This window comes from Sus scrofa, chromosome 9, assembly GCF_054392235.1.
Source record: "Sus scrofa isolate SSC_HxYL_T2T_F1_AM1 chromosome 9, Sscrofa_HxYL_maternal_Yorkshire_Landrace_v2.0, whole genome shotgun sequence".
Classification (NCBI taxonomy): domain Eukaryota; kingdom Metazoa; phylum Chordata; class Mammalia; order Artiodactyla; family Suidae; genus Sus; species Sus scrofa.
In genome coordinates this window covers 12,616,483-12,637,767 of record NC_139391.1, presented here as the reverse complement: position 1 = coordinate 12,637,767, position 21,285 = coordinate 12,616,483, and the positions used below count along the sequence as shown (strand labels likewise).

General features: G+C 51.3%; 1 protein-coding gene across 6 annotated transcripts in view; it reads right to left on the bottom strand.

Annotated features, from left to right (window-relative positions):
• The window catches only part of USP35 (ubiquitin specific peptidase 35), a 77,471-nt gene extending 56,299 nt beyond the window's left edge, over positions 1-21,172 (bottom strand). Inside the window, exons 1-8 of one of the 6 annotated variants that reach the window (XM_084975417.1) lie at positions 20,838-21,172; positions 14,378-14,450; positions 13,768-14,275; positions 12,656-12,788; positions 10,969-11,098; positions 10,456-10,557; positions 8,192-8,350; positions 2,430-2,623 (exon numbers count right to left, since the gene is read on the bottom strand). In XM_084975417.1, coding sequence (XP_084831543.1) covers positions 2,430-2,623; positions 8,192-8,350; positions 10,456-10,557; positions 10,969-11,098; positions 12,656-12,788; positions 13,768-14,275; positions 14,378-14,440 — 1,289 coding nt within the window. In that variant the 5' untranslated portion in view covers positions 14,441-14,450; positions 20,838-21,172. Of the gene's footprint in view, positions 1-2,429; positions 2,624-8,191; positions 8,351-10,455; positions 10,558-10,968; positions 11,099-12,041; positions 12,272-12,655; positions 12,789-13,767; positions 14,451-14,600; positions 14,885-15,392; positions 15,460-20,837 lie in introns of those variants that run through there. The other 5 variants (XM_084975419.1, XM_084975418.1, XM_084975414.1 and 2 more) reach the window with 5 other exon arrangements.
• Positions 21,173-21,285: the final 113 nt, after the last annotated feature.

Here is a 21,285-nt window from a genome sequence, read left to right as displayed (position 1 = left end):
AGAACAAACAATCCAAAAATTTATAGGGAACCACAAAAGACCAAAGCAATCCTGAGGAACAAAAACCAAGCAGGAGGCATAACTCTCCCAGACTTCAGGCAATATTACAAAGCCACAATCATCAAAACAGTGTCATATGGGTACCAAAAGAGACCTACAGACCAACGGGACAGAATAGAGAACCCAGAAGAAAACCCAGACACCTACGGTCAACTAATCTTCGACAAAGGAGGCAAGAATATAAAATGGGAAAAAGACAGTCTTTTCAGCAAATGGTGCTGGAAAAACTGGACAGCCACATGTAAATCAATCAAACTGGAACACACCCTCACACCATGCACAAAAATAAACTCAAAATGGCTTAAAGACTTAAAGGTAAGACAAGACACCATCAAGCTCCTGGAAGAGAACATAGGCAAAATATTCTCTGACATCAACCTTACAAATGTCTTCTCAGGTCAGTCTCACAAGGCAACAGAAAATAAAGGCAAAAATAAACCAATAGGACCTAATCAAACTGACAAGCTCTTGCACGGCAAAGGAAACCATTTAAAAAAAAAAAAAAAGAAGAAGAAGAAAGACAGTTTACAAAATGGGAGAAAATAGTTTGAAGCAATGCAAATGACAAGGGCTTAATCTCTAAAATATACAAACAACTCATACAACTCAACAGCAAAAAAACAAACAACCCAACTGAAAAATGGGCAAAAGACCTGAACAGACATTTCTCCAAAGAAGATATACAGATGGCCAACAAGCACATGAAAAAATGCTCAATATCACTGATGATGATGAGAGAAATGCAAATCAAAACTACTACGAGGTACCACCTCATGCCAGTCAGAATAGCCATCATTAATAAATCCACAAAAAACAAATGCTGGAGAGGGTGTGGAGAAAAGGGAACCCTCCTGCACTGTTGCTGGGAATGTAAATTGGTACAACTATGGAAAATGGTATAGAGGTACCTTAGAAAACTAAATATAGAACTACCATATGACCCAGCAATTCCACCTTGGGCATATATCAGGACAAAACTTTCCCTGAATAAGACAAATGCACCTGTATATTCACTGCAGCACTCTTTACAAAAGCCAAGACATGGAAACAACCTAAATGTCCATCAACGGATGAATGAATTAAGAAGATGTGGCACATATACACAATGAAATACTACTCAGCCATAAAAAAGAAAAATAATGCCATTTGCAGCAACGGGGCTGGAACTAGAGACTCTCATACTAAGTGGAGTCAGAAAGAGAAAGACAAATACCATATGATATCACTTATATCTGGAATTTAATATATGGCACAAATGAACTTTTCCACAGAAAAGAAAATCATGGACTTGGAGAATAGACTTGTGGTTACCAAGGGGGAAGGGGAGGGAATAGGATGGACTGGGAATTTGGGGTTAATACATGCAAACTATTGCCTTTGGAATGGATAAGCAGTGAGATCCTGCTGTATGGCACTGGGAACTCTAGTCACTTATGATGGAGCACGATAATGTGAGAAAAAGGGATGTGTATGTGTATGTGTGACTGGGACACCTTGCTGTACAGTAGAAAACTGACAGAACACTATAAACCAGCTATAGTGGAAAAAAATAAAAATCATTAAATAAAAAAAATTTTTTTAAATGAATGAAATAAGCCAATCACAAGAAGACAAACTGTATGAGCCCACTTATATGAGGTGCTTAGAGGCAAAATCATAGAGACAGAGAGTGTAATGGTGGTTGCCAGAGGCTGGGGGGAGGGGAGAATGGGAATAAGGGAAGTTCACGTTTAACAGATAAAGCTTCAGATTTACAAGATGAAAAGAATCACAGGGATGGACGGTGTGCTGGCTGTACAACAATGTGAATGCATTTGATACCACTCAACTGTATACTTAAAAATAGCTAATACGGTAAATTTTATGTTACGGGCATTTTAAACACAGAAGAAAATTTGGGGGGGGGGGAAGATAGCTAGTTCTGCGGCAGAAACCTTGAGTGATAATTAAGCAAGCCATACGTGGAACAGCTACCCACTGACAACACAGATTTTGTTTCAGTGAAAGGGGGATCTAATACGAGATGAGTAGACGTTCTACTCTGAAGGACACCGTCCATCCGCATGGACTCTGGAGACCAGTCAACAATGTTAATCAACCCAGAGCAGGTGCCGTTCCCACTGCAGCTCAGCCCCGAATACCCATCTCAAGTTCCCACCCAGGCTTGACCTACTGCCTTGGCAATGGCCTGGAGCCTTTTAGCACCTCTCACCTGCCCTTCCCACACCCACAGACCTCAGGAAGGAGGCCAACAATACAAAGCAGGATCCACCCTCCCCAAGATCCATCCCCCACCACACACACCCCGCAGGGTGCCCCGAGGAAAGCAGCAGACAGAGGCAGACGAGAAATTCAAAAGCAGCACCTACTCAGAAGCCATGAACAAGGCCTGAAGGATGCTGTTCACGTAGCACGTGTTGCCCAGATTGATTAAACCAATCTTGCCCGTGTCTGACTTGGCCATGAGCCGGGGGTAGAAGCCAGCCAGCTCACTCTTCTGCGAGGTCCAGGCATCCTGCCCCAGCAGCTGCTTGATTCGATCCTCATTGGGAACATGAAGGTCCTGAGGGGGAAACAGGCCAGAGGGCAGTAGGCAGCAGGTACAGCTGTAAAAACATCACCTCCTCTGGGAAGCCTTCTTGGATTACAGCCGACTGCACACTCGCCCAAGCACACTGCCCCCAAAATGTTCTAGAGATGTGTGTGAACAGCCCCCTGCTTTCAAACATATTCTAGGGTCTCATTTTGACATGTGGGCCTTCTCCATGGCCTTCCATGTCACAACCGCCCTAAGAAGGTGGTAAGATTCCCACAGCATAGATGAAAAACCGAAGACCCGGACAGATTCTTCCTTTACAGCCTCTACGAAAACTCCTTCTCTTTCTATATGTTAGATGGGTCAGCAGGTGACCGACTCTAAGCAGGGACCACACTGGCCCAATCCAGCAGTGTCCAGAGCTCAAGCATGGTCCTGACTCTTGTCCTCACAGCTGTCCGGCTGTGGTCACTGAGCCTCTCTGGCTCAGGCAGTTACCGTCTCTGGACCTCAGTTTCCTCATCTGTCAAGCAAGGATGCTCCCACCTTCTCTCAGTTTGGCACTCTATTACTTCCACGGAGCTTGCCCACAATGATGCCCCTTTCTTCACCCTCTTTAAAGTTTGCAGAGTCAGCTTTTTTGAATGAGTCACCCTCCCAGGAACTTGACCCTACAGGCAAGACAGGGAGAGGATCCTGGGAGTCTAAGGTATGGGTCCTTGGTCACAGGCTCAGGGATTAGCATGCTTTCCCACTCATTATCCTTTTTCATATTAAACAGTTACATCTAAATGAATATTACCAAGCACTGGTTACAATAATAAGTTTTAAAGAAAAACACCTAAGTAGAACGCAATGTTACTTAGTAGATTTAAGCAACATTCCTCTAGCCCTGGTATTTCCACATCCTAAGCACAGTCTCCAGAAGTGTCTAAGGCTCCAGAGCTTCAAACCAGCTTAGCACTGAAAGCTCTGTCTCCCAGCACACATCCTCTAGTCACTGCAGAACATCTGGCTCAAGCAGCGGTTTAACATGCCTGCTTACTCATTTCCCAGGGTAATAATCAATCAGATGATTTAAAAGTTCCCACTGTGACACAGCAAGTTAAGGATCCAGTGTTGTCTCTGTGGTGTAGGTCACAGCTGTAGCCTGGAAATTTCCATTTACTGCAGGTTGCAGCCAAATAATGATGATAATAATAATCTGATAATATATCAGATTAGTGAGTCACCTCTCACAGGTGATAAAAAATAGAGAAACTGCCTGAGACAACAAGAGCTTAGTATCCTGTTGAGTTTTGTTTTTTGGGTTTTTTTGTTTTGTTTTGTTTGCTTTTTAGGGCCACACCTGTGACACATGGAAGTTCCCAGGCTAGGGGTCAAATCCTTGGAGATGCATCTGCGACCTTCACCACTTCTCACTGCAACACCAGATCCTTAACCCACCGAGTGAGGCCAGGGATCGAACCCGCATCTTCACGGATGCTAGTCGGGTTCGTTACCGCTGAGCCACAAGAGGAACTCCAGTATCTTCTTTCTTCTCACGCCCTTCTTTTTCCTTTCTCTTAACCCCTATCCAACCCCCACCCTACACCCAACATGAACAAATAGGAACAAAATGACAGAACCAACCTCTCTGCCCAACACACACACCAGATGCAAAAATATCCACACTAGGAAAAAAAAAAAATACAATTTTCTCCAAAGAAGGTAACGTTGCACTCTTAGGAGAATAAAACAAAAACTTAACTTTCAAGCTCCTCAGGTTACTGAAAATTTATATACAATGGCTCCTTCAGCAAGGACCTCAGCTCTCAGAGAAACTGCTATAACTTAATACAACTGCCTCAGTGAGAGAACTTTCCAGAATTTCAAAAGGAGCCCGTATACAAAGGATGTACTACTCATATAACACATGCGAAAGAATTTTACAAATAATAAAATCCAACAAATACTTTGCTGCCTTGCCACTCAAACTGGCTTCTACCGAGGAGTGGACAAACGCCACACATCTTCCGAGAGCTATGTTCTCTAATATTAATGAAAGAAAATGTTTATATTAAAACAGATTGGGAGTTCCCGTCGTGGCGCAGTGGTTAGCGAATCCGACTAGGAATCATGAGGTTGCGGGTTCGATCCCTGCCCTTGCTCAGTGGGTTAACGATCCGGCGTTGCCATAAGCTGTGGTGTAGGTCGCAGATGCGGCTCGGATCCCGAGTTGCTGTGGCTCTGGCGTAGGCCAGCGGCTACAGCTCCGATTTGACCCCTAGCCTGGGAACCTCCATATGCCGGGGAAGCGGCCCAAGAAATAGCAAAAAAAGACAAAAAAAATTTTAAAAAAAATACATTAAAACGGATGTCTATAATTATGAGGTACATACTTGAATCTTTGAGATAAAATGCTATTTTAGAGAAACCCTGAGCTTGCGTCAGGCTGCTTGGGGTAGGTCCTCTCCTCTGAAGTCAAGTACTTCAGAAGAAACGTTTGTGAAGCCCAGACCTGCTAGACGAAGCGGTCGCTCAGCCCCGTTTCCACCGCCCTCTGCTCCGCAGAGCTTCCTGATCCCCCCCCCGCCCCGCCACACGTTACAGCCGAACCAGACTTGCTTGTTCCACTGCCATGCTTGTTTCCCCCTGACTCTGGACTGGCCCCCTTCTGCCAGTCTCCATCCCTCAAGATCTAACTCCTATATCCCCTCTCCAGAAGACTTTCCACAATCTTCACAAGTGGGGGCCCCCCACTATCTACACCTGTCCCAACTTCCTCTGTCTAGTGGCCTAGGTATTTGCGACTCACCCTGCCCCTGGATCAGACCGTAGCCCTTAGTGTACAAAGCCTCGATCTCAACTCAGCCTGGGTTTCCCTGGGTGTCCAGGGCAGGGCCATGCTCTCTCCTCCATGACACCACACTTCACACTACAGACCCTGTTCATTCCCTCAAACATTAGATAGAGATCAAAACAACACAGTCTCTGTCCATCAGAAGCCCACAGTAAAAAGTCACTTCCAAAAAGTTTAGGTGCTGTCTCCTCTGCTCATCTGCCTCCAGTAGTACCAGGGAGCTCAAAATCTAGAATGGCAGCTGCTTTTACTCTAAGTTAGCTCTGACTGTTTAAAAAAAAATAAACTCGGAGTTCCCATTGTGGCGCAATGGTTAATGAATCCGACTAGGAACCATGAGGTTTCGGCTTCAATCCCTGGCCTTGCTTAGTGGGTTAAGGATCCGGCATTGCCGTGAGCTATGGTATAGGTCGCAGACACGGCTCAGATCTGGCGTTGCTGTGGCTGTGACTGGCAGCTATGGCTCTGATTAGACCCCTAGCCTACAAACCTCCATATGCCGTGGGTGCAGCCCTAGAAAAGATGCAAAGACAAAAATAAATATATAAATAAACTCTTTCTTATGTAAAGGTGGAAAAACTAAGGAAATCCAAATAAATGCCAGAGGTTTTGTCTGTTCTATCAACTCTCACTTATGGTGGATTGTTCCCTTGTGTGTTTTGTAATGTGGGGATTACAAACTCATCTTTAGAACAATTTCATCTTTGTGGCTTGACAGCGGTTTCATTTCTGTTTCTACTAGGCAACCCTTGGCTACTACAAATTTATGACCACTTCGAATGTTAGTGCCTGCGCTTAGAGGTCCCAAGAACTCAAAGATAAGACTGTGAACCCTAAACCCACTTGAGAGTAGTCCAACAAGGACAAACTTCTTTTTCCCCCGAATCTAGAGCGCGGACCAAGCCATTTCCTTGATGTTTATTTAGGAAAATTTGCGTATTTTTTTCTAGAGCACTCTTTCCCTAGTGGTAAAGCCTTTCTTGGGTGCTGATTTACATGAGCCTCTGAGGTCTAACTCCCTCCTGGGGGCAGGCCCTAAGCCTCATCGCCTGTCCCCGCCAGCTCAAGGCCCTCGGGGACTGAGTTTGGCCATCTCACTCACTCCCTCCCAACCTCAGGGCAGAAGAGCAATCACTCTCACTTATCATTCTGGAATTTGGGTTTCTCTTCCTTTTTGACCCTTGGGGATTCCCCCTCACTTTCTTGCAAGCTCAGCTATGTTCTTAAAAAGACATTTTACATCTATTTTTTGGCCACGCCCACAATATGCAGACGTTCCCGGGGCCAGGGATCAAACTCAAGCCACCGAAGCAACCCAAGTCACGGCAGTGACCATGCTGGATCCTTAACTGCTAGGCCACCAGAGAATTCCACGCTTGCTCTATTTTTTTTTTTTTTTTTTTGTCTTTTTTTAGCTATTTCTTGGGCCACTCCCGCGGCATATGGAGGTTCCCAGGCTAGGGGTCAAATCGGAGCTGTAGCCACCGGCCTACACCAGAGCCACAGCAACGCGGGATCCGAGCCGCATCTGCAACCTACACCACTGCTCACGGCAACGCCAGATCGTTAACCCGCTGAGCAAGGGCAGGGACCGAACCCGCAACCTCATGGTTCCTAGTCTGCGCCACGACGGGAACTCTGCTTGCTCTATTTTTACCAAGCATTTCTAGGTGTTTTGTCACGAGACACTTTTCAGCTTGTCTATCTGCTGTGCTACAGAAATGGAAGTCAGACCAGAGGTTCTGAAAGGGCCACCACCGACCTGGACATCTTTCACCCACACTTGATCTGCCCTCTGCATCAAGCAAGGGAAAGGGCTCAGTAACCCCAGGCCCTGGCTGCATCTCTCGCTACCTCTGTGACAGCACATAGGACACCAAACCTCTTCCAGTCTCACTTTCATCATCTATGAAATTGAAATAACAGCAGCACCTGCCTCTCAGGTTTCTAGTGAGCAATGGAAGACAAAATGGGAAGACACTGTCAAGGACGGCACTAGCTACAAATATTATTGTCCTAGCAACCCAGCAAGCCCGGTTCAGAATCCCTTCCTTCCTTCCAGCCTCCTCCTCTAACTGGACATCTTTTTCTCCTCTGCCTCCTCACCGCTACGGGCTGACCCTCACAAGCATTTCACAAGCTGTTTAGATCAGAGTTACAGGTAAACCCATCAGTCACCCCGGTAGGTGTGAGTTCCTCGGAGGAGGAGACTTGGTCTGCCTTGTGCCTGTGTCCCCCGTTCTCAGCCTGGGCCTGGCACAGAGAAGGGCAAAAGTCCTGTGGACAACCACGTACAATCCCTGCTCTAGCGTGCTCAGTCTAAGAGCAGACAGACACACAGACAGATGGGGACAGTGTGTGACAGAGAGATGCACTAGGGCCATGGAAGCTCAGAGAGGCCATGTCCCAACCCATGGGTGCGGGTGCCCAACTGAGAGTTATCAGGGAAGGCTCCCTGAGGGAGGCAGCACTTAGGCAGGGCCTTTAAGAGGGAGGCTTAATTAAAAGGAGCAGGAGCTATCCAGGCAGAACAAGAGAGGAGTTTAAGTTAGAGAGACAGGCACATGCAAAGGCTCAGAGCAACTGTGAGAGGAAGACCCACCTGGGAGGATGGCAGGTGCCTCCGTGTGCCTGAAGCACAGGATAAGCCAGCAGAGGGAATGGCCAACAGCCAGGGACCAGATGCTGGAGGGCTGCCACTAACCTGTAGCACTGTCTGAGGGGGTCATGGGAGCAGGGGGACTGTCACTCACCTTGATGGCCTCCATGACAGGTTCGTACAGATCCGGGAAGCCCGGGAACCGGAACACCATGCAATGGACCAGCTCCGCCAGTTGCTCCAGGCAGCTGGTCCCCGAGTTGGAGTCCTCCTTGACCAGAGAGGCCACCATTGGCGGGATATGAGGGAGGAGCTGTGGGAGCAGAGCAGAGTTAGCACTGGGTTACCTGCACGAGAGATAGGACAGTGGTCAGTGCTGGAAGCACCCAGAGTTCCTTGAAACAGAGAGGTTCACCCGCCCGAGCACTGTGCCCCTTACCTACGTGGGGCTTTGAGCCTTGCAGACAGATGACTCTCTACAAAATTCTTGACCTTGGATATTCTGCCCTAGTCTCTTCATCTATTTAATGGCATCAATAATTCCTTCCTCACAGCTGAGGAGAGGCCTGAGCCCCAACAATTAAGAATTAGCCAGCTGTTGGAGTTCCCATTGTGGCGCAGCGGAAACGAACCCCACTAGGAACCATGAGGTTGCAGGTTCCATCCCTGGTTTAGCTCAGTGGGTTAAGGATCCGGCATTGCCGTGAGCTGTGGTGTAGGTCGCAGATGTGGCTTGGATCTGTCATTGCTATGGCTGTGGTGTAGGCCAGCGGCTACAGTGCTGATTAGACCCCTAGCCTGTGAACCTCCATATGCCACGGGTGTGGCCCTAGGAAAGATGCAAAGACAAAAATAAATACATAAACTCTTTCTTATGTAAAGGTGGAAAAACTAAGGAAATCCAAATAAATGCCAGAGGTTTTATCTGTTCTGTCAACTCTCACTCATGGTGGATTGTTCCCTTGTGTGTTTTGTAATGTGTGACCCTAAAAAGACAAAAGAAAGAAAGAAAGAAAGAATTAGCCAACTGTTGCTATGGCTTAGGCTGGCAGTTGTAGCTCCAATTTGACCCCTAACCTAGTTACTTCCATATTCCTCGGGTGCAGCCCTAAAAAGAAAAAAAGAAAAAAAAAAATATTAGCAACTGAGCTGCCTAAAGAGGCTGAAGTCCTGAGTGACCAGAACTCTGTCACCCAGAAGTGATGCTGGGACCACAATGTAGTCAGCAGGTGGACAGTCCTGACAGAGAATGACTGGCAACCAACATTTATGCATCAAACGCTTCATCCTCATAGTGACATTACTTGACATTACTATCCCCATCTTATAGATGACGAAATTAGGTTATATACTTTGCCATGGATTTCACCATGGCTTATGGGAGAAGATGGTGTCTGCGCAGGTCTGTCTGAACCCAAAGCCCATTTTTTTTCCTCTGTGCTACCTGTGCTGCGAGTGTTAACTTTCAAACCCGTGGAGGCCTTGTATCATAATTTCTCAGTCAGGTCATAGAAACTAGGAGTAAGGGAGCCCAGGAGAAGGATAAAAACAAAGAAATATCTGTCAAGTCCCTAGTCCCCAAGGTCTCAACAAATGTCACCTCATCTAATCCTCTCCCATCAGTCTCAGGGTTTACCCCGTCCCAGGCTCTGAGAGTTAAGTGCCTGGTCCAAGGTCACCACATCTGGCAAATGGCAGAGCTGGGACTCAACCCCACATATCCCAATCCCTGGCTTTATGCTTCTTCCCACTGTGCAAATCAGAAAGCAGGAAGTTTCTGCCCTGACCAAGGGCCAGAGGAGTCCAGGGCCACATCTACAGGTCAGGGGAGGACAAGCAGGAAAAGGAGGGTGGCTGCGGGCCGCTTCTTCCAGGCGAGGGCTCTGAGGACAGCAGAAAGGGCCTGGAACTAAGGCCAGGTCCCCTGGGTGCTGTGGCCAGCAGGGTAGAGGAAGGACAACAGGTCAGGAGTCAGACCAACCTGGCCTCAATCTTCCCTGAACTGCTCACGAGCTATGTATCTGAGATAATCCACCTCACCTCCCGAAACTGTAGTGTCTTCGGCTGAAAAATGGAGAAAATGATAAAACCTCCCTAGTGGTCCTGATCTTGGAATAAAATGAATTAACATACGTACTTTTTTTTTGCATTGTGCCTGCTACACAGCTGGTACCCAAGGAACCCTAGCTGCCATCATTCTAGGCTCGTCTCTCTACTATGGGCCCGTGGGAGATCGCACACTCTCTCTGGCCTCAGTTTCCTATCTGTAAAGTGGGGTCCCAAGTCTCCTCCAGTCCTAACATTCAGGACTTCAAGCTCTGACCCCTGAAACCCCAAGGACAGCATGTCTGGCCTGCAGCCAGATCAGTAGGGGACGCAGGGCCCCCTATCCTCAGGGCGGCACGCAGGGGCCCTTACCAGGTGGAAGGCCTCATGGGAGTGCTGGAAGGTCAGGAGCATGTACTTGAGGACAGACAAGGCAGCTCCCCGGACAATAGGGTACAGCAGCTTGGAGAAAACCTGGAAGAAAGTTCCTGGTCAGGAGCCCCACAGGCCTGGGCTGCGCAAGGCCAAGTGCAGCCCTGGGCCTGAAAGAGGGCCAGAGACACTGGAGTTAAAGCAGCAGATCCATGCAGGAGCACGAAGACAGAGGTGCTCCCAGACCTGGATGGACGGACAAGTGGTAAAATGGACAAAATGACAGACACTGGATGGCTAGATGGACCAAAACTGAGAGACACACACCAGTGACTGACGAGTCATTGGAATGAATGGGGGAAACCTGAGGCCCAGAGAGGGGCGGTGAATTGTCCCAGGTCACAATGTGCTTGGGTGGGAGCCCCAGTGGTCTGCCTCCCAGACCAGCACTGCCCCTGAAAGGAGACTAGCAGGAAAGGCCAGAAGCTGAGGCTAGGAGAGGAGCCCACCAACCTTCTCGATTTTGGCGAGTGAAACCTCGATCAAGATGCTGAACTTCTTAACAGCCGCCAGGCCCTTCAGCAGTGCAATGATCCACTTGTCAATGTTCTTCCCCAGGGGCCAGGACACCCAGTCGATCATCCTGGTGAGGGGAATGACCGTGACACAAGGACCAGGGGGGCCCGAATGCCTGGGAGGGGGCAGCCCAGGGACCAGCCATAATGACCTGAGATCCCCCCACACGGACTCACCCCTACACAGGGCAGCGTGGGATCCATGGGATGCACTGAACACCTCGGAGAACTGCCAAGGAGCCCAGCACAGGCACCCAGCAGGGACTGGGGCTCCCAGCCCAGCAGGAGGGGAGCCAGGCCCTCTTGGTCTCCCAAGCCCTCGCCCCATACACACTGAGCTGTAGCAGCACAACAGGGCTTCCCAGCCACCTCTGCCTGGACTGCGGCAGGCAAATGGCAGGAGCACTGCCCTTAGGCCAGAAGCTCTGGCTCTGGCGAACCCCTGCTTGTGACCTGGAGCAAGTCACTTACTCTCCCTAGCCTCAGTTTCTACCCCTGTAAAATGGGGACAATACCTACCTCGCAGGGTTGTTGTAGGGATTAAGAGAGACAACAATCACTATGAGCTAACATCTATGTCGTATTCGCTCTGCACCCGACCTTGCTCCATCTACCTTTTGTGTGTTAGCCCATCTGACTCCCACAAGGTGACACCTGTACACCCTGAGCATGAAGCTGCCACACAGAAGGTACTCAGGAAAATGGCACTCGTACCGTTGTTTTCACACTCAGTAGACAGTACTGGGAAGAGGTAGAACCATAAGAAATGAAAATAGGGGTAACTATGGGGATAAGAACTCCCATGGCACTAGTCTAGGCACCTTACATGTACTAGCTCCTTTCACCTAATTCAATCCTCACAACAACCCTGTAAGATGGGCTTAATTATACTACATTTTAGGAAGCTGAGGCACAGAGGGGTTGAGTAACCCTCCCAGAGTCACACAGGCAAGAAGTGGGAGAGCCAGCATTTGAACTAAGGCAGCTTACCTCTAGAGCCCATGCTCTTACCCACTAAAGACAAGGAATCCAGGAAGGCCCCATGGAGACAGTGGATCTGCACACAGGTATGGAAAGAATGGCAGGGGGAGGCATGCCAGGTGGATGGGGTCTGCAGAGCCAAAGGCCTGCAGGCAGGAGGGTAGGCGTCATATTCTGGGATCACTGGCCGGGCAGGTGTGGCTAGATCACAGGTGCGATGATGCTCAAATGAGGTGGGGGACGTGCAAGAGCTCTGTGAGCTGAAAAGCACCCAAACTCTGTTTCATCATACTTGCCAAACCCAGAAAGCACTTCATCAAGTACTTTTACCTTCTAACATGACCCCGTGGAAATGCGACAACTCCTTATACCACCTCTGCTATTACAAGGGAGAGAACTAAAGCTCAGAGAGTTCATGGACTTGCCATCCAGCCTGAGAGCATCACTAGGGCAAGGCTCTCTGTGTCTCCCACAGCCAGCTAGCCCTAGGCCTGACACAGGAGCGGCTTGAGGAAGGATGGATGGATGAACATGCATGAGGGCCTGGGCCCTCTGACACTAAATCTAGCCCGGCAATCCCACCCAGTGGAAGGGGCTTCTGGGAGAGAGAGAGAGACCTGACCACCACTCAGCCCTCAGCCCACCTGCTGATGGCAGTCAGCATCTGGGAGTCCGTCACACTGTCATCATTGCTGAGGTTCCGGACGACACCATCCATGAGTTCCAACGGGAGGTGCTGGACCACACTGGCCAAGGCACTAGATGGCGGCTCCTCCTCTGGAAGACAGGGCTGGGCTGAGCTTCGCAGGGCAATGTGGGCCCCACACCTCCCTCATCACCCATGTCCTTCATGCTGCCAAGGAACTAAGCTGGGCCTTTGCAAAGAGCACATCCTTTCTGCCTCCTGCATCCCAGCTTCTGAGCTCATCTGAGCTCATTCACTCAACAAACCTTTCCTGGCACAGCTCTGGCCCTGTGCTGGGCAAAGAAAAAAGCACTGACTTCGAACTGTGCATATACAGGCAAGGCCTGGAGAAGGGCTAACACTGGAGCTGGCAAGAACGAGTAGGAGGGCTATGGGACTTGGGGGGAAGGAAGACATTCTAGGTGGAACTCAATAGTCAAAGGCCTAGAGATTTAAAAAAAAAAAAAAAGTATCACAATTTGTTTTCAATCGTATCAAGACCCAGGTCCTTATACACCTGGCCTCGATTCCTCCTCCTTCCAAGTGCACTCCCTTCCTTTCCCCTGAACCGCCCTATAATCAGGGAAGGCAAAGATTTTATTTCAGTCATTTCAACTAGAGCCCAATTGACACCGTTGTCCACAAAGGGCTAAGATTACCACTTCACAGCTGACACCCACTCTATGGTGCCTCCAGACCTTTCCGCCTGCCTTCTCAGAGCGCCTCACCCCTGCTGCCTAGCGCAGTACGGCTCTCAAGGCCTGACTCAAACGTCATCACTTCTAACGAAACCCACCTGACGCAAAGGGCGCGATGACTCCCCCACCCCGCTGCCTCGCACAGCCTCCAGACAGACCTGGGTGCCCTCTCTGCAGGCGAAGCAGGCACGGGTACCACGAGACAGGAGCCCCACCCACGCGCAGGAGCTCAGGGGGGTCTAGCTAACTAAACAAAGGAACATGGCGCTCCCCCACCTGTGCACTTGAACGCACAGGCCACAGCATCAGGCGGGCACGCCGCGCACAAGACTCTGCACGCACGGGCCCTGCCCGGGCCTGACGGAACACGCACCTGTGCAGGAGATGACGGCGAACAGCTCCTTGAGGCAGGGCAGGATGGCGGCGGGTTGAGCTCGCCACAGCTGCGCCAGGAGCCCGCTCACCTGCTGGGCCTGCTCCAGGAACTCCACAGCGCCCTCCTCGCCCTCGGCCGGGCAACGAAAACGGCCCAGGGAGCGCACCAGCTGCTGGCAGAAGAGCAGGCGGTGCGGGCCGTCGGGGATGCAGCGTGGGTGGCGCGCCAGCAACCGGGCCACCTGCGCACAGGCCGCGGGCCCCGGGCGCTCGCACACGGTGCGTAGCACCTCGCGCCGCAGCAGCGCGAACACCTCGTCGGCTGCCGGCCCTTCGGGCAACAACTGCAGGCCGAGCTGCACGCAGGCCAGCGCGCGGGCGCCCGGCGGCCCGGCGCCCCCCTGCAGCAGGCGCAGCACGCGGCGCGCGCTAAAAAACTCTGCGAAGACTTCCGGGTGGTGACGGCCGGCCACGTGCAGCAGCTGGCAGCCCACGCGGCGCGGCAGCTCGTCGGCGCCACCCACGTAGAGGCGCGCGCCCAGCGCCAGCAACGCCAGGCATTGCTCCCGCTCCAGTGGCTGCCGCGCCGCCTCCAGCACGCGCCGCACCAGTCCTTGCTTCACGCTCGCTGGGTATGACGACGTCACCACCGCCTCCAGGATCTTGTCCATGGCAACCGCGCTGCGGGGGACAAGGGAAGAGGGTCACATTCTGCCTGCCAGTCCATTCCCCAGGTGGTCCTATGGGTACTGAGACTTGGGGTAGGGGGGTAACAACTCAAGCTTCCTGGGCCTCAGTTCCCTATCTGTAAAATGGGACAAGGATACCTACCTCAGTACGAAGTATCGTCACGAAGTAAAGCACCACGCCTGGCATATAATAAGCCCCAGTGGGTTGTAATTATTGCTGATGAGCTCCAAGCCGCTCACAAAGGCAACATCTGAACCTTCTCCCCTCCTGCATCCCCTCGCCCCTCTCTCCCTAGGCTTCCCTGGTGACCTCATCCATTCCTGGCAAGGCAGGTAAGAGCTAGATCTAGAAGCTAATGTCCACAGCCATAGCCGAGCCAGGTCCCATGGAGAGAGAAGCTGTGCGCACACACAAATCATGCCTCCAGGGAGAAAGGGCTGCCGGGAATTCCCGAGATCCCTTGCGATCTGCTCCCAATCAACTTCTTGCTTTTTCTCAAATGACCTATCTTTTCCCATGACTCCGCCTGTTTGTGAACGCTGTGCCCTTTGCCGGAAACTCTCTCCCAAACCCTCCGCCACCGACACACACTCATAAAACCAGGCAAAGTCCTATTTTTCTTTAAAGCGCACTTCAAATACACGTCCTTAATGAGAACCAACCTGGACCTCCAGGCATGAATTCATCCCTCATCTGGATTGCTACAGCCACCTGTGACCTCTTCCTCCATTGCAGCCGCAATCACACAGTAGCAGGTTTTATGGGTCCAAAGCTCCTCCACTAAGGCCGAGCATCTCCTGTTCAGCCCAGCAAGCGCAGGCCCTGTCGCCTCCCTAGCCTCAGCCCCCACCAGCCCCTCACTCTGAGCTCACTGTTCCTCCCTGCCACTGGACTTTTGCACTTGCTCTTCCCTCCCCTCCTTGCTTGGCTCACCTTGCCGACCTCAGCTCGAACGTCTTCCTCAGGGAAAACGTGCCTGATCTCCTCGTACAGGTCAAACACCCCTGTTAACAATTTCAGAGCCTCCGTTATACCACTGATCCTGATCACCTGATTGGGTTCATCCTCCTCCACCATACTATCCAGGTTTCTGAGTCACATTTTGTTGACGACAGTATCTCTAGGACCTAGCACAGTGCCTGGCACACAGTAGGGATTTGTCGAATGAGCAAATGCAGTGTGTGTGTGGTGTGAGTTACCGCTTCTTTATTCCTCTGAGCCATAACAGACTTTCCTCCGCCTTTCAGCTCGGCTCTCTCTCTTAATATCCAACTTTCAGCTCCTAAAAGGCAGGACCATTTATTTGCTTCTTTGTATAATCCCACACTAGGTGGGACCCAATAAAAGGCGCAGCATACAGTAGGTGTTTATTTACACTTACTGGCTCAGTAAAAACTATTCTTAAGACCTGGAGTAGGTGTGAAGAGAAGCCAGACATTTCCTAGAAAATGGGCTAGAAACTTTCACTCGAAACCACAGATATGGAGTTCCCGTCGTGGTGAAGAGAAAACAAATCTGACTAGGAACCATGAGGTTGAATGTTCAATCCCTGGCCTCGCTCCGTGGGTTAAAGATCGGGCGTTGTGGAGAGCTGTGGTGTAGGTCGAACACACAGCTTGGATCTGGCGTTGCCGTGGCTGTAGCTCCAATTACACCCCAGCCTGAGAACATCCATATGCTGCAGGTGTGGCCCTTAAAAAAAAACAAAAAACAAAAACCCTGCAGATACTGTAGGAACCCAACTATAAGCCCTAGGAGGACACTCCCTTCTCTGCCCTAGCTGAGACCACACCTCCAATACTGCAAGGTTACAATGCAATGGGCTCATTTGTTTCTCATCAAGCTTTGAGCTCCTCAGGGCAAAGACCAGGCTTATTTCTCAGTCCCTGCAAAGTAAGTGGCTCTGAGGAGTTTACTGTGGTTAGAGGGTATAGCCAGGGCACAGATCAAATCAATGGTTCCCAAATGCTGGCCTGGCTGCCTCAGAATCACCTGAGCACTTAGTACAAATTCAACTGCCCAGGGCCCACTCCCAGCCTGGGGCAGTGTTAGACTCTCTTCTCTGAGTAAGATTCATCCAGAATGCATTCCGCTTACCATTGAGGTTATGAATACTCTCTTAGCCCCTACGTCCACCCTGCAGGGCTGTTGGGAAGACAAACATAAAGGCCTTCGCGTGTGGCTGGGCACAAGGAAGTGCTCAGAAAGTGTCAGTTCCCTATGCTTTGGAAGCCAAGTCCTTGCCCTTAGGCGTTTCCGGTCTAGCAGAGGCACTGGTAAAGAATGCCAACACTAGCCATCATCTCAAAAGGCCTTTAAGAGTGCCTTTAAAAATGCATCTGCCGGAGTTCCCTGGATCTGGCCTTGTCACTGCTGTGGCTCAGGTTCAATCCCTGGCCCAGGAACTCCCACATGCCACGGGCACAGCCAAAAAAGAAAAAAACGCATCTGCCTTCAGCCCTGGTCCTCTCTTTCCTGGGCACAGGGCAGTGCCTGTGTCTATCTTTCCTCGCAGACCGTCCCCCAAACTCCTACCCCTGCCCTCCAGGCTAGTGGACTTAATATGCTTTCAACCCAGGACGCCAAGAAACCCTGGTACTCAGGTGACCAAGGAGAAACCCTAATCAATGAGATATTGACATCATGTGTGGAGGAAGAGGACCTGGGGGCAGACAGAAATGGAGTTCCGGAGCTAAGGAAGGCTCTGGAAGTGGAGAGAAAATCGACTAGGAATGAGGAGTCCTGCATTCTAGTGTGACCTGGAGTAAATGCCATTCCGTCCTGCAACTCATTGTGTGACCTTGAGCACATTATCTCGTGAGCCTCTTTTCTGTAAAACGGATATAATTGATATCACGTTGAACCAAATCCAAGTGAGGGAACAGAGGCTGGCAATTTCCTATCATTCTACCTGATACCTACCACCTAAGATCGTCTGTGCTAACGGCAGATCGGAGCTCGGTCAGTGAAGCCATTCTGTGAGGGTTCTCATCTCTGAGGCCAGCCCTGCAGCCTCTGGGCAGTCTGTGTGGCCTGACCACTCTGGCAAGCCGTGCCTACCCACCCCCACTCCCATGCAGGCAGTCTGAGGTCAGCTGTCACCATGGTCACCAACCATGGGACTCAGTAAGATCTTGGATGCATTCATGCAAAAGGTTTTTTAGAGGACTGGATCTCACCTGACCCATCCCCGGCCACAGAAGGGACACCGAACAATGGCTTCTCTCCCCATGGCACGGATGGGGAAGCTGGGGGTCAACAAGGGAGAGAGACACGGCCTTGGCCCTCAGCCTTTCTGGGGGAGGAGAAAGCAGACTGCCTTGGGGGAGGGTGGATTACTCCTCCTTCTAGGCTCTGGAGGAGGATATGGCCTGTCCATGCTGGCTCTGACCCAAGAGACAGCTGCCCCACGCCAAATGCAGCAGCAAACAGCAGCCATGTCCTCCCTCAGAAGAACCTGCATTGAAGCAGAAGACCCAATGGGATGGAAATCCTGTGACATTGGATTGCTGTGATCATTATATAACTACAGATATGATCAATTCATTTGAGTAATAATAATAAAAAAAAAGCAGAAGACCCAGGTTCTCTGGTGACCCAGGTTGACCAGGTGACCTTGGATGAGTCTCTGCCAGGACTCCTCAGCCTGCTCACCTGGAAAATGGGAACCATTCTGAGCCTACCAGTAAGTGGTTGAGACAAGACATAAAAAAAAATAAGGGCTAGATAACAGATAAAACTAAGTAAGAGTCTATTCTTGGGACATGTGGCACTAAGAGACAAAACAGACACTGTCAGGGAAGGAGACAAGGAGATACATACTCCTGATCTACTCGATTCTACAAGGAATTTCACCCATTATCCCTTGCTGCCAATTCAGCATTTCCACTCTCTCCCTGAGCTCCAGCCCCACCCAAGATCAGTTCCTCTCTACCTCTTGCCTGGACTAGTGCAGTAGCCTCTTAACCAATCTCCTCTTTCCCTTCCTCAATCCATCTTCCACTAGAGGCACATGTTCTGCAGGAGCACAGAGTCCAGGCTTCGAATCTAGTCCAGCTACTACCCCCCACCATGGCCACAGCCATCAAGCCTGGTGCTTTTCCACTCTCAGGGCCTCTGATCCTCAGAACGGGAAATGACCACCTTAGCCTTTCCCAGCCGGGGTGGCCGCTCCTGCTCACGTCATTGGCTTGTATCTCTCACTGCTGACATGACAGCCTGGGAGTGCCAGCAATACCCAGCCCACTCCAGGGCACACAGCAAACACACAAGAAAATCATGAGCCCTACCCTGGAAGGCCCAGATCCCTTTATCTGTCCCTCTGTCAATTGTGTACTGACAAGTCTCTGTTCCTGCACAGTAGAGCCCGACTAATCTTCAATCTCCATCACCCTCAAAGCACCGTGTGTATGTGTGTGTGTGTGTGTGTGTTTACAACTCCAGTGCCCTGCCTTACCCCCCCACACCCATCCCCTGGCCAGGCACCAGCTCATCCTATCCCCTGCCTGGTCTCTCCAACCCACCCCGCAAATATCATCAGGTTAACCTCAGACAGTAAACTCCATCTGGCCATGCCCCTCCTCAGGACCCTCAAGGCTCCCCAGCCCCTGCAGGATAAAGTCCAAACTCCCGAGCCTGACATTCAAGTCCTTTCTGTGACATTAAGCTAATGTGGGGCAGGGTTGGAGATAAACTTGACAAACTCCATTTGGCAGTGAATCTATAGGAATTTGGGCAGTGGGCTTTTTCCTGCTTGATGCCTTTGGGGACGCCTTCTCTGCTGGGAAATGGCTTCTCCCTTTTCTCTCCTGATAAATTCTGACTCATCCTTCAATGCCCAGGTCACATGCCCCCTCCTCTGGGAAGCCTTTCCAAATCCCTCTGCAACTCAAGTCTCTGGGCTCTGGTCTCCCAAGGTTCTCTTCACTTCTCTCATCCCTTGGCAGCGTAACCAGATTGACTCTATGTCCATCTCCTCCACCAGGACAGGCTCTCCTTTGGTAGGAAGTAGGCCCAATCCCCTATCTATGCCCACTGCCCAGCACAAGACCAGGCACAGAGAGGAAGTAGTGCCGAGTAACAGAGAGATATGTGACAGCAAGATAAGATAAAACTAAGCATATGATCAGAAAAGCATCTTCCAAGGACCTGCCTAACCCTTGGTCCCATCAGTGCCCCCTCAACCGCCCAGGTCTGGTCTTGCCTTTCTATAACCCTGAGAGTCTCAAACATCAACCAAGAAAGCCCCTACACAGGTCACTGGACAGGCCTGAGGGAGGAGTTACCCATTCGAGAAATGGCACAAACAACCAAAGCTGAAGAAAAAAGACAACAAAAAACAAAACAAAACAACCAGTTCCTGGTTAACCCTCAGGTCAAAAGCTCACAGAATTTCAGGGGACAGGGGAGGGGGCTTCAAGGTCTCGCTCAACCTCTCCATACCCCAGAGCACAGCAGCCCCTCCAAACCCCAGCGTTGAGGAGCCCATTCCCTTTCCTCCCCGAGGCTCACACCCAGGCTCCCTCCTCTCACTCCCATGGGTGCCAGAGCCCCCTTGGGTCGGGGTGAAGGGACCAGGCTGTCCCTTTCCCTGGGCCCCCAGGTCTCTGGATAGCAGCATCTCTCTCTGTATTTTCTAACTGAACCTCTAGCCAAGGCAGGCCCTGGGAAGGATCCTCTTGCCCTACTACCCGGAGGCCCTGAGATAAAAAGGGGTGGGGGGCTCACTAGTGAAAAAGTAACTGGTCTTTTACCGAAAGAGAACAGAGGAGAGAGAAGGGAAGAAGGTGGGAGCACATACTCCCTCTGGGGGCCTCCCCTCACATACCTCTGATGGCCGCATCCCCACCCCCACCCCAGGCTTTCTGGAAGGGCGAGCACCGGTTTGACAAACCAGGGTCTTCTGTTCGCGAGGGTTATTATAGGGGGCTGCACCGGAGCGGAGGATGCTGAGAATAGCAGAAACCCATTCTAAGTGGAGGCGGCCTCTTGGATCCCCCAGTTTGTACCCCAGCTCGGCCCCACCCCTTCCTCCAGTTACACCAGTGCACTAGCTTCTAGCCCAGGCTGGGGCTGCGGACCCCCTGAAAGGCGGGAGTAGCTTCAAGATACCGGGCGCGGGTACCCTCAGCCCTGAGAGGGGCGGGGGCGAGGGCAGGATCACCTATATGCACAATAGATGAAGAACGAGCTTGAAGCCCAGAGAGGGGCAGCCACTTGCCCAAGGTCACACAGCCAGGCCCAGGATGCACCCAGATCTCCCACCTCCCAGCACCCTACTAGGAATTCAAGAGCCCTAGGCGCGTATCCCGGCTCTTGAACCATTAGGGTGCAGACACTCCCTCCCCCCAACCCGCAAACATGCCTGAGCCCACTTACCTCTGGGACCCCAGTGGTCCCTGCCTCAGAGCCGGCTCCCGGGCGGGGCGCTCAGGCCAGGCTGGACCAGCCTGGGCCAGGCTAGGTCAGGGCGGGTCCTTTGCTTCCCCCGGAGTGGGGACGCCCTCTGCCAGGTTCCAGCTGGCAAAGATGCTGCTTCCACTGCAAAGCCCAGCCTCTCCACCCAGCTCTGCACAAGCCAGTCCCACGGCAGCTCGACTCAACCGCGCGGCCGCGGGGCTGCAAGGCTGCGGGGCGAAGTGGGGGGAGGGGCGAGGTGCGGGAAACGGGGCGGAGCCGGAGCGGGGACCACCCCGCGAACCGCCACTCAAGCCGCGTCCCCTTTAAGGCCAGCCGGCCTGAGCGCTGGCGGGGGCGGGGCGGGAGCCGGACGCCTAACTGCAATGTTTCCTGGGAGATGGAGTTCACCCTTGCGTGGCGGAACCGC